Raw genomic sequence first — 12,465 nt, forward strand, 5'->3', positions numbered from 1 at the left:
CAGGGAGGCGTGTTGGAGTCCAGCATGCAGAGCCCTTCTGGCTCCTGGCTGGGGGCACATGGGGACCCCTGCTCTTTCCTGTCCCAGCAGCTCCAAACCTGGGGCTGAGTGATCCTGTCACCCCCAGGCAGCTGCAGGGCTCAAGCACAGACCCTTCCTGCCCTGGAGCCCGTCCCACCCAGCCATCCTGCCTCGCTGCTGGGGAGGCTGCTTGGAGCTGTGCTGTGGCTGACAACCCGGCAGGCACCTTGAGGCTGTAATTAAAAACACTTAACTAATTAGCAGTGTTAGTAATTAGTAAATCAGACACTTTGTTAACCCTCCACTGCACCGTGGATCTTCCAAAACAGGTGTGAGGGAAGGCTTGAAGCAAACCAGTTCTCCCAGGGACCCCCAAGTCAGCAAGATGAGCAGATCCTGTCAGACACAGGGGGCCCCTTGCTCTCTGCTCTGTCTCTGGATAACCTCACACTGTAGCAGAAGTTCAGGGCTGCTCACAGCAGCTCTGGGGTGGGAAGTGACAGCCATCACCTGACAGTGTTGGGAAGGAAGCACAAGGGAGGAAGGTCCAGCTGGGGGCTCTGCCAAGTGCCCCAGCTGCAGCCCAACAGCAGGGAGGGGACAGGACCACCACGGCAAACCACGGGCAGAAAGAGAAGGGTTGTTCCAAAATACCTGCATAGAGGTGGTTGTTGAACCTGCACCTGCAGTGCCTGAAAGCCTGGAGGGGAATGGGCTTCTCCAAAGGGGGCAGTTAGAGAGGTACCAGCAAGACAAGGTCCTGGCCAAGAGATGAGAGCACGGCTGACAGTGCTGGAGATGACTAAGAGTCATGGGGACGTGGAGAGCTCTTGGTTTTGGCCAGAAGGATTGCTGGAGAGCGTGAGGGAGTCCAGAGGAAAGGAAAGACAGCTTTTGGCCAAAGAACATTTCCCCTCAGCAGTTTTTCCTGGCAGGATGCAGGGAAGAACATGAATTAGAGGCAGCATGGTGCTCTGGGGGGCTCCTGCCCAGAGCTGGGGGGCTGTCAGGCAGCTGGGCCACAGGAGATGCCTGCTTGATTATTCTTTCCTCCTTTTGAGCCAAAGGGGCTTTTCAAAGGATGTTTGTTTCCTCCTTCTTCTTTTTAAGTATTTTTTTTTCCCCAGGAACAAGTGCCAGCTGAGAGAGAACTGACTCACCAATGTGAATAAGTATTAAACCAGACAGGTTTAATAGTGAGAAGGGAAACAATCTCTCAGCCCTCCTTCTTCTCTGTGAGGGGGCCCTTGCAGAGAATCTCTGATGGCAGTGATCCCCAGGTGACAGCCTGGGCTGGGCACACCTGGGGATGCTTGGGGTCCCTCTCTCACTCCTGCAGGCTGCACCCCAAATCTTATGTGCAGCCAACAGCTCAGCCACAGGAGTGCTGCTGGAACTCACGTGCCCAGGCAGCTCTGAGCACAGGGCAGGGATGCTCTCAGAGAAGCTGCAACCTTACTTTGAACAACTTGAAGCCCAGAAATATCTGTGGAGGCCCTGATGGTTGTGAAAGTTGGGATGAGACTTGCTCAGCAGGCTGGCTGGGGAAGGGGAATGGAGGCTGCTGTGAGCCCTGGCTGGCAGCACTGGGAGCTAAGGCTTGTTTCCCAGGCTGGGAGCCTGTGGGACCCCAGCACTGGGCACAGCTGGCCATGGTGCCATGCCTGAACTGCCCTGCAGCAGTTTGGGACACATGTGGAACACCTGTGTCCTGTTGGTACCCCCACAGCTGCAGGGTTTGTCACTGCACTCTCTGCTCCCCTGGGTTCTTCCATGGGGTGTCTGTCTCATCACTGCAGAGGAGACTTTTCTTGGAGTGGGAAAAATGCCCTGCTGGGGTCCCCATGTTGGCCTGCTCATTTCCAGCCCCATGATCCCTCTCTAGCACATCCTGACATACAAAAGGTCTGCTAGGTAGGGATTGTAGGATCCTGAAGGGTTCAGGGCTGAGTTCTGTCAATTCCCCTCCTCTGCTTCCCCCCGAGCCTTTGATGCAGCCTCTCTGGACAAAAGGGGATTTTCTTTTTTCTTCCTGCTGATTCAGCTTCTGGAGAAAAATGCCCTGAGCTGTGCCAGGTGACTCAGAGCATATCTGGGGAGAATCAGCTTGAGCTGGTCAGAGAGACTGCAAACCTCCACTCTGGAAAAATGGGTAAAGGCAGGAACCCAGGACAGGCTGTGCTGGAAAGGGGAGCCTTGCTGGAACTTGGACCTGCTTGCTGCTGCACTCCATGCCTTGGACCTCTGGGTACACAGGAGCTTCCAGGAGCTGAGGGAGGCACAACTGTTGCCAGTGGGGGCTGCATCATGCAGCCAGATCACAGGGTCAACACTGATGTGTTTGAACCAAAACCCTCCTAGCTGCAACCCAGGGCTTTCCAAGCACATGGCTCAGAGCAGATGCAAACATCTCTGTTCTGTGGCTTGAGATGGATTTTGGAGGAGCAGTTAAATTTGAGTTAGAGAGAGGAGAAGAGTTTGGGCAAGACTCACAAAGTACCTGTCTCTCATGTGGCTGGAAAGGTGACTGGGGAAAGGTGACAGGAGCGGAGTGACATGAGGATCTGAGGGAGTGGTGGTGTGGGGAGCCAGGATTCTGGAGTTGCTTCTTTTGAGGATATCAGCAAATTCCTCATCCTAGAGGGAAGGGGGGAGAGCTGGACATGGGGAGCCCTGTGTGTTGCAGTGTGGCTCCTGCTGGTGCCCCGTCCTATTGCTGAATCCAGGCCCTCCCACTGCCCCGAGCTATCAAACTATGTGGAAAAATCAGTGGTGTGGTATCTGCCATCTCCTTCAGCCCAGCCACATTCAGTTTGTCATTTCTCCTGCATCCCCACCCTGACCTGAGCACAGACCCAACAATGCTCCAATGCCCAAACCCCAGGCAGTGGGGACATGGGAACGATTCCTGGTATCCTTCCCTCTCCCCACCTGCCACATGAGCCACAAGCTGCACAGTTACCAGAGAGATGGGGCAGATCCTGCCCCTTTTCCTTACCCTGTCTCTGGCTCAGCTGCTCCTTGCAGTGCTTCTCCCTGCCTGGCTCCCTTGGCTTTCACTAAGCACTGGGGTCATGCACAGCGTATTAACGTGCTTAGCCTTCACCCACCACAGGGTTAAGCTTATTCCCAGCCCCATCTGAATGGGAGCAACCAAAAGCAGGCAAATAAAGGAAGAGATAGGACTATGCAAAATGAAAAACACCTTTATTTTTAAACTCTTTCTTTAAAAACATATTTGTAAAAGTTTACAGCATAAAAATAATATCTCATGGCTATAAATGTGACATAGTACAAATCCTACAAATACAACTGTAAACCTAGAAAAATGTTAACTCTTTGGTACCTTAGTCTGGACTCTGTTTTTTCCTTTGCCCTCATGCTGATTTTGACAGAGAGCATGGAGATAGGTGCTGCTGCTGTTCAGAAAGGCTGCAGAGGAACAGTGTGATGCCAGCAAGCCAGCACAGCAGGATGGGGAGAGGGCACCCTTTGGGCAGTTCTGCTGCAATCAGTTCATGAAGGAGGAAAGAAGAGGAATGATGGGACACTGAAGGCCTCCAGCACAAGCTGGCTTCCCTGCCTCCTCCCACCCAGGCAAGAGTCATCTCTCCAAAGTGCTGCTGGAGCAGTTCTCCTGCCTTTGCCAAAGCCAAATGAATCCACCTGGGCATTTCCCAGAGGTGAAACCTGGGAACCATGCTGGCAACCCAGCAGCCTGGGTGCTGGAATATGAACATTTATTCTTAGCAATATCTGGGCTGCTTTGGGCAATCCTGCAGGTGACACGGTGTCTGCACTGCTACAGTCAGCACTGGCCACTCAGGGCTGGGATCTGCTGCAGGAACGACCTGTGTGTCCCTGGAGCTGCACTGCCCTGCCTGCTCTCTGCCTGGCAAGGGATGCCAAAAGGTTACTGAGGGCCACCACAGGGCAAACCTTTGTGTTCTGCAAGTGGGAGCACAACCTGGCTGCCTCCAGGCTCCCTGATCCTCCTGGAACCCGAGCTAAGCACTGAGCCCCACCAGAGCTCTTCTTTGTGCTTGTGCGTTGGAACAGGGGGTTTGTCTCCTTAGCACTCTGTGAAATCCCCTTCTGCAGACCTGCCAGCTTTGCACAGACCCTGGGCTTCCCCACAGGCAAGCCCTGAGTGCTTGGTACCCCTTGTTTGTGGTGCTGTCCCTCCCTCAGCCCAGAGCCCTGACTGGGAAGAAGGAGAAGAGCTGTTTCTCACTCGTGGCTGACTTCCCCTGGCTGCACATCTGCACTTCTGCCCCATCCCCGTGGGACCCTTCACAGTCCCCCTGGCAGGTGAACAGAGACAATTTAGTTACAAGTAAAGTCCGCTGTGCTCTAGATTTAACACCACACAAACAAACACTGAACGTGACACTCGCGCTGAAGAAAACAACACACTCAAACTGAGAAGGATAAAAGGATTAAAACCTGTGCACACATCAGTCTGAGGAACACCTTAAATGTGGAAAGAGACACCAGAGTGCTGCATTAGTTTATGGGATACATGTATGAAATAGTGACTGGCAGTAGGATTATGCATATACTGGTTCTGATAACAATGTAACAGCTGTAGAGTAAAATATAATCTACAAATAAAAAGATATTGCACTAGAGATGGGCCCAAACTGTGGCATGTGTTCCTTCATGGGGGGCTCAGTTTGGGTCCACCTCTAAGCACAAAAACACACCCAAACAAAAATACTGATTATTAAAACAGAAAACCCAGTGGGACCAGTTCCCTTCAGAGTCTCAACGGAGAAATTACGGCCACAAAACTGATGGGCACAGAACAGCCAAACATTTCCGCTGGCCCTCACCTGCCAGGCCATGCAGGGACTGGAATGTTGGCAGGAGAGAGAGAGGGAGAGTGGGGCTGGATCTGTCACCCCCAGCTCTGCCAAGCCCTCTCTTTGAGGGATGCTTAACAAAATATGTTGGCTTTGTCCAGCTGCCAGCTTGGCCCTGGCTGAGAAGGTCTGGTCACTGCAACTTGCTAAAGGTGCTGTGAAAGGTTGAGTAAGGACAGGAAAATACCACAAAGTGCAAGACTCAGCCCTTGAAATCACGGGGCCAAGGGTAAGTGTTTGGTCATATTCCCCTGGAGTGCAGAATGGCACCATTTTGCAGAGAGTCTGGCACACCTACTTTAAGAAGGAATAGGGAGGTGAGGGTAGCATCCCATCAGCACCCATCAGAACAGATTTTGATGCAAATAATAATTGCAGTAAATCTACAAATGGGACAAAATGCAACAGGCATTCAAATTAGCTAATGCCCAGCTAATAGGACAAAATACCTGAGCTCCCCCAGCAGGGAGATCTCCCCTTTCAGGACTGTGGAAACTATGTGATAGTGGCAAATTAGTAATGTCATTAGCAATTAAATCTGTACAAGATGAAGTTTAGAATAGCATTTTTGAAACAACCAAATGGCCAAAGGGAAAGTGAGAAGCTGTTAAATGATGGGGAAATCTTTGGGCTGGATGGAGGTAGTAAAAGTAGCTCTTTCAGATTGTTCTTGTTGCTAGAAGTATCTAATATTTTTATTAGTCAGTCCAGCCCAAAAATAACAGTTTGTTAACAAAATTTGCTGGTGAGCCAATTTCTAGAACAGCGGGGAGTAGCTTGGTTAGAAATGCTGGAAGTGTAGAAAGATGTAGGTGCCCAGACAGGTCAGAGAATGACTCCAAGCTCTCAGCAGGCTGTGCCAGGGAAAAAGCCAGAACTACCCAAAGCTACACCAGGCAAGTGGAGACCAGCACAGGCCAGAACTATTAATGCCCTGTGTGAGGTCTAGGTTTGACCTCACCTGGAGTGCTGGGTGCTTCTGGTCACCTCTGATAGAGAAGGATGAATCAAAACTGGAGCTGGTGCAGACAGGGGCTATTAGGATAACCTGATGTGCCATCCCATGGCTCAAGTTGCAGTGACATAGATCCTACCAAGCACCTTGCATGTTAAAAAAAATCAAGTGATCTGACCCAAAGGATCTCATAAATTACTGCTTCTCTGCAGTGAGGATCATTTAATGAACTGTGGCCAGAGGAGATGACTCTTTCATTACAAGCAGGGGGAACAGAGGATGGAAAAACAGTTGTCATTCACAGTATGTTTCCTATGGATGGTGGTGAATCTGACCACATAGGCTGAAAATATCCTCTGCTGGCTGCCAACAAAAGAGCTATTTCTTATGTTCACATTTTACCAAGGACATCAGCCCACAAAACACACACTCCTCCTTTAGCTGCATAAGTGGTAGCACTGGAATGGTAGAAAACTTAAAACAGAAGCTGTTTTGCTGGGGATTTCTGGCAGAAGTTCCATATAAAAAAAAAAATAAAAATTTAAATTCTCAGTGGTTCTGAGGTGGCAGAAACCCAGCAAGATGCTGGCTGCATTTCTGATTTTGTAAACTTTCCTGTGCTGTTCCTGTAGGATGCACAGAGAGATGTGCATGAGTGGGACACTGAGGAGTTAATGGGAGCAGGGGACATGCAGTGAACAGAGGTCTGTGTGAAGTGAAACTCATCTCAGAGAAAAACCTGCTGTCTTCTCTGGTGTCAGACCTGTGGTTTTGGGAGTCCAGCTTTCATCTCTGCAGAGGTGGGGTTCACAACTGATTTCCAAAGCCTGGTGTTCCTCCTGCTTTGAGCCTGCTCGTTCAAGTGCCAGCTGAGAGCACAAGGAGCCCCTGCCCGTCTGTGAGAAGTGGGGAAGGAGGTGAGAAGCAGGGGGAAGGTCTGGGACCGTTTAGTTTTCAAAACACTCTCCAAGAGAGAGGAATCCTCCCCGATTCCTCTTGCCCTGCTTGGTTCCCTGTGACATTTCACAGCCCTGGCAGGCTGCAAGTGGCTCTGCCTGACCCCAGAGGGTGGCAGGGATGAGACACAGTTCAGCTGTGACCAAGGAGCTTCCCAGCCTCTCTCCCTCTCTTTCTGTGGAGCTATCCCTGGGTTGGTGTTCTGGCATCCTTGTTTCTGCCCATAATCTTGCTGTGACTCAGGAGGGAACAGTGAGCCCTCCCATCCTGAGAAAGGGTGTTTGGGTGAACAGTTTATCAAAGGTGAGCCTTTGCTTCCCAAAGATAAGGCACAAGGATTCTGCAGCTGGTGTGGTTATATAATTTCCCAGCACATGAGCTGGGTGTAGTGGCAGTAGATTAATGAATAACCATATTGCTTCCTTATACTGGCCCTGGCTAGTGGATTAATATATTTGTTCCCTTTAAATCTTCAATGGAGAATAATTAGCTTAGTGTCCACAGACAACACGAACAACAGTGACTGCCCTCATTGCTTCTATAACCAAGTCATTGTGAGGGCATTTGGAGCTCCTGCCACGCCCCTGGGGCTCCTGGAGCCATGCTGGGCACAAAAGGTGTGACAGCCTCCAGGTGGATGCAAGAGCTGTGAATACCTGTAGTGCTTGTGGTGTTCTATCCACCGTAGAAGTGCTGTCAGGAGAGGAAAATGGTGATTCCATACCTCCCAGACACTGGCTGGCCTCTTCAGAACTTGACTGTGCTTGGAGGAGAACCCAATGTACTCCTGACCTCCAGCAGCTGAAGGTTGGTGTTGCAGGTTCTCCACACCCCAGCAATGGGCTCCAGGTGGATTATCTGTCCCAGTGGCATTTCACAGAACCACGGTGTGGCTGGTGCTGAGACCATTAGAGAAGTGCTGGTGCAGAGGAGACGAAACTCCTTGCCATGGAGGAGGAAGAGGCTGGAGTATCATCCTGGCAATGCAGAAAGTGGCGTCTCGTGGAGATCCACCCCACGTCTTCCACTTGAAAAGATGCTGGTCTGTGAGATGTCTCCCTCCTGCAGTGGTTGGATCACTGAGGAGGATGTGGCAGTGATCTAGAGGGCTTCTGGCACTGAGCCACCTCTTTTTAAGGGGGAAGGGGATGGCAATGGGGAGAAGTCTTTAATTCCCCACCCAGCACTGGGAGCCAGGAGGGAAGGAGGAATGATGGGACAGGAGGGGATGTCCTGATGTACAAGCGCAAGCACAGCTCTCTGTGACATCTGGGTCAGCCCCTCAGCTGGCCTCTCCACAAGGAGATGCAAAGTCAGCCCAGCTCTGACTACAGGAAACTCTCCTCCACCTCTTGGTGTCCTGTGGTTGGCTCCTGGCAGCCTGGCTGTGGGTCGGATTCCTGCTCCTCGTCCTGCTGGAGGCCCAGAGGGCTGTCACAGGATATTGTAGATGATGTGTTGGCCTCGTTCAGCATGGAGCTGAAGGGAGACAAGAGGGAGAGAGAAATGAGTGTCTTGTCCCAGGTCTCCTGGTAGGAGAGGATTCCCAGAAACTGAGATGTGTTGAGTTCCAGCAGCCCCACTGTATCCGAGTAGCTTGCCACAGAGGAACAGACCACACCAGAGGGTCTATTCAGCCTTCAAACACAACATATGGCTAGTTGGTTTCTGCAGAATGTGGTTCCCTGCCTGCTCTCCTCCCTCTGAGTGGGGCTGCTTGTCCTTATCTATGCTGGCTGATGTGCAGGGATGTGACCTTGTGCCCTATCTTAGCTTATGTCCCAGCTCCTTGGGTGCATCTCCATCCCTGTGGGCTCATGCAGGTCACAGCACCTCAGATGGGGTGACACTGCCTTCCTTCTCTCCCTGTATATCCACCCCTAGTCTGTGTCTCAATCTCCATTTTCTCTTGAGGCCCCTGTGTCAGATTTGGACAGCGGGGGGAAAGGACAACACTCAGAAGCAATGTTTTTACCTGGCCCGGCTGATGGAGGCCTCCTGAGGGAGGTCACAGCTTGCCTCAGGTTTGGGGTCGGGCAGGGGGATGATGTAATCGTTCTCGCCCCCGTTCTGGTGCACGGCTGTGTACAGGGTGCTGCTGCTGGGGGAGCCGGCAGCAAGGCGGGCGTTGTTCAGCACAGGGATCGTGGGTCTGGTGCGGACAACAGCGGGGTGGTCACTCTTCATGAACTCTTCATCCACCTGCTGGTACCTCTGCTCTCACAGGGAGGTTACCAAAGAAAGGGAAAGGTCTTGTGAGTGGGGAGAATGGATTTGTGTTGTGTTTCTTTTTCTGCCTGCCAGGGTTGACATCTTCTAGCTGGGTTCAGCTACCCTTAGTCCAACAAAGGCCATGAACCTTTCATAAGGGAGAGATCAGTGGCACAACTTCACAGCTCCAAAATCCCAAACAGTTGGAGGTAGGATTTTGATCTCCTGCAAGTTGTGATTTCCACAGCTGCTGAGTTACCAGCTGCCTGTCTGGTGATGCAGTTGTCTCAGCAATGTTCCTGGGATGCCCAAATCACCTTCACTGCCTGTTCCAACCAATGCAGCCTTGGTCACAGCAAAATCCTCTGGCACTGCAGCACTAAACACTGGTCTCCAAACGCTGACTGAGGGCCCCCACCAAGGCTCTGACCCTATTCTGTCCCTCCAGCACAGGGTCCTTGGACATACCTTTCTGTAGCAATCCACCAGGAGGTTTCCCATAAGCACCACCAGCTGTGAGAAGGATGGCCTGATCTCAAACTTCTCCTCCCAGCACTTCTGCATGATGTTGTAGCTGCCAAGAGGGGAGGGAGACTACTGAGTTATCAGGTGAGGAAAACAGGTAGAAATGCTTCTGCAATGTGTAGAGCACACCCAGGGCAAATACATGTTGACAGCACTCACATTTCATCAGAGGCATGGGTGGGTTTGGACATGCGATAGCCACGTTTGATGGCATTGTAGAACTGTTCATTCATAGGCAGCTCAGGGTATGGAGTCCCTCCTGGGGGGAAAGGGAGAGCAGGAATTAGGCTGCAGGTTTGCCACCCTCTAGCCAACACACATTCCACACCAAGGTTTGCTTATTTCTTTACCTTTCCTGTTTCATTTCACTTCCAAATGCAACGAGAGCATGGGGAAGAAGGAGACAGGGAATGAAATGCTACTCTGACTGATAAAGTAGGGACTTGGGGGTTAGAAATGCACTTTTATTGTTTTTTAAGGGATCCTGCTAACATGTTATCAGAACTACAGACACCCCCATGACCTCCAGGGCACTTACCTAGAGTGAATATTTCCCAAAGAAGAATCCCAAAAGACCACACATCACTCAGGGTGGTGTAAAGGTTGTTGAAGATGCTCTCCGGAGCCATCCACTTAAGGGGCAAGAAGGTCTAAGAGAGAATCAAAAATGAAACAAGAAGAGAGTCAACTATACCCACAGCACTTGTTTCAACAGAATTGGCCTGACAGCCAATTCACAAGCAAAGATGACCCTTCAGATCTGCCTGTGAGTCCAACACATCTGTTGACATCTGCTGTCAGTCCATTCTGAAAGGAACCAGTTGCATCTTGGTGCAGAACAGACACAGCAGGCAGGAGGAAAGAATGGATGTGCTGTACCCATTTCCATCACAGCCTGCCATGATGAATGCACACATGTCACAGTGTGTGTTCTCTGTTCCCTCGCTCTAGAGGAGGCCACTGACTTGCACAACCTGACCAAAGACTCCTGAAGAAAGTTCAGGCCTATCTGACTTTGGAAACATGAGACCAGGCTGGAGGGGGCTAAGGCATGACCAGAAAAGAGCCAAAGGATATATCCAGCTTCTTTTCTGCTCTTACTTATGAAGAATAATAAAAATGAAAGCCTCACTTGACCAGCTCGTAGGCAGCACTGCCTGTGCTGTTCCTGGGATTTGCTTGCACAATGAATACCAAAATAATCTCCAGGAAGGACTGCAAAGGGGCTCAGTTTCATTTCCCATTTTGGACAGGAAACCAGCTATGTCAAGGCTGGACTGAAAACCCCAACCCCTCTGGGGGAGGGTCCCCCTGACCAAGCTCTGAGTACCTGTTAGACAGCACATGGGAGAAAGCATGAGAGAAGTTAAGTAGTTTGTAGATTAGATAAAGATTGGGGTTTAAGGCACCTGTCGCTATTCTCAGCTCTCCCAGCCTCATGGCCTGCTTTGCTTGGGATTGGAGACTTGCTATTTAAAAAAAACAAACAAACTTATACAAAAAAGCTATTTTAATATTATACATATAACATTTATTTTAATAGTTGCAAAAAGCTAACAATGTCATGTACTTATAACAAGATTCACAAATGCCTGAGGGCTGAAGTGAACAGGTTGTTTTTGAAATCACAGGGAAATGGTTTCTGACAAAGCTCGATTACAGCCTTATCCTCTCCTTCCTCAAAAGATTGGAGACACTTCTCTGGAAACTAGCTGCTTGCAAGAAGACACTTCTTCTTAACTTGTGGTCTAGTGGTTGGAGCAGAATCCTGAGAATCTCTTCCCAGAGTGGTCAGTGAGTCACTACAGCCCTATCAGGCCGCCTAGCCTTGCCCTCCTCCTGCCTGAAGCTCAGGACCATGCTCAGGGCTGGCAGGATGCAGCACTGCTGCCATGACTGGGACAGTGTACAGGGGACAATCCTGAGTTTTGCTACTCTCAGGTTCTCCTGTAAAGAGCCAGATGTGGGCATGCAATTCTGCTACTTCACAGAGTGCAGAGCAAACAAAGTGAAGGATGGCTGGCTGTTGACATCATCTCCTGGAAGTCCTGCCCTGTCACCACCCTTGGGCACACTGATGGACAGGTGGCTCACAGGGCACTAGAGGGGGTGCCAGGCCCAGAGCTCAGGGAAGAAGGAGCTTGCAAGGCTCCTGATACTCACACTGCCTTTGGAGATATAGTTGGAATCCCTCATGATGTCCCTTGCCAGGCCAAAGTCACAGATCTTCACCAGCTTCCCCTCACAGATGAGGACATTCCTGGCAGCCAGGTCACGATGCACACACTGTAGGGGGGACACAGAGCACTGTCACTGTGAGGAGTGACACACAGCCTGAGAACACACCCAGCTCCAGCACCAGCCCATTCCTGGTGCTGCAGGGACAGAAGCCACCTCACGTCATTTCAGGTGTCTCCTTCACCTCTAGGGACAATCATGGCTCAGCCACGAGCAGAGCTACCCCAGTTGTGCTGTTTGCCTGGACTGCTTCCTCTGTGACAGCAACAGCCACATGGATCCAGCAGGGGGAACTGGAACAACCCAGCAGAGAGGGGATTGCCAGGGCTGGACCAAGCAAGGGGACTTGGTGGGCTGGAAGGAGGGGGTGTCTCCATGCCTGCTTGGACAATCCAACCCAGCAGCCTGAAGACACCAGAGTTACACCAGCCTGGCTTGTGTCTCTTAGTTTGCTAGCATGTTGGATGTTTTCCATATGAGCAGACATTTCTGTCTGACATTTGCTCCCTGACATTTGCTGCAGGAGCACTGACCATGCACTTTTAAGGATCAGACTGGCTGGCTAGGGGCAGAGAGCCAGGAATTTCTCTCTGCATTGATGCCATTGACGCCTTCTGTTAGCCCTGCCCTGTGTGATGCTTCACACAATCCAGCTCTATTACTGCCTGCCCTGGGCTAAGCCAGACCTTAGGA

At 51.0% G+C, this 12,465-nt stretch overlaps 1 protein-coding gene across 3 annotated transcripts in view; it reads right to left on the reverse strand.

Moving 5' to 3' along the window:
• Positions 1-3,234: 3,234 nt before the first annotated feature.
• The window catches only part of PDGFRB (platelet derived growth factor receptor beta), a 31,254-nt gene continuing 22,023 nt past the window's right edge, over positions 3,235-12,465 (reverse strand). For 2 of the 3 annotated variants that reach the window (XM_033073261.1, XM_033073262.1), the window contains exons 18-23: positions 11,698-11,820; positions 10,073-10,184; positions 9,694-9,793; positions 9,478-9,583; positions 8,774-9,012; positions 3,235-8,277 (exon numbers count right to left, since the gene is read on the reverse strand). In XM_033073261.1, the coding sequence (XP_032929152.1) occupies positions 8,127-8,277; positions 8,774-9,012; positions 9,478-9,583; positions 9,694-9,793; positions 10,073-10,184; positions 11,698-11,820 (831 nt within the window). In that variant the 3' untranslated portion in view covers positions 3,235-8,126. Of the gene's footprint in view, positions 8,278-8,773; positions 9,013-9,477; positions 9,584-9,693; positions 9,794-9,884; positions 9,903-10,072; positions 10,185-11,697; positions 11,821-12,465 lie in introns of those variants that run through there. The other variant, XM_033073263.1, reaches the window with a different exon arrangement.

This window comes from Catharus ustulatus, chromosome 15 (genome assembly GCF_009819885.2).
Source record: "Catharus ustulatus isolate bCatUst1 chromosome 15, bCatUst1.pri.v2, whole genome shotgun sequence".
Taxonomy (NCBI): domain Eukaryota; kingdom Metazoa; phylum Chordata; class Aves; order Passeriformes; family Turdidae; genus Catharus; species Catharus ustulatus.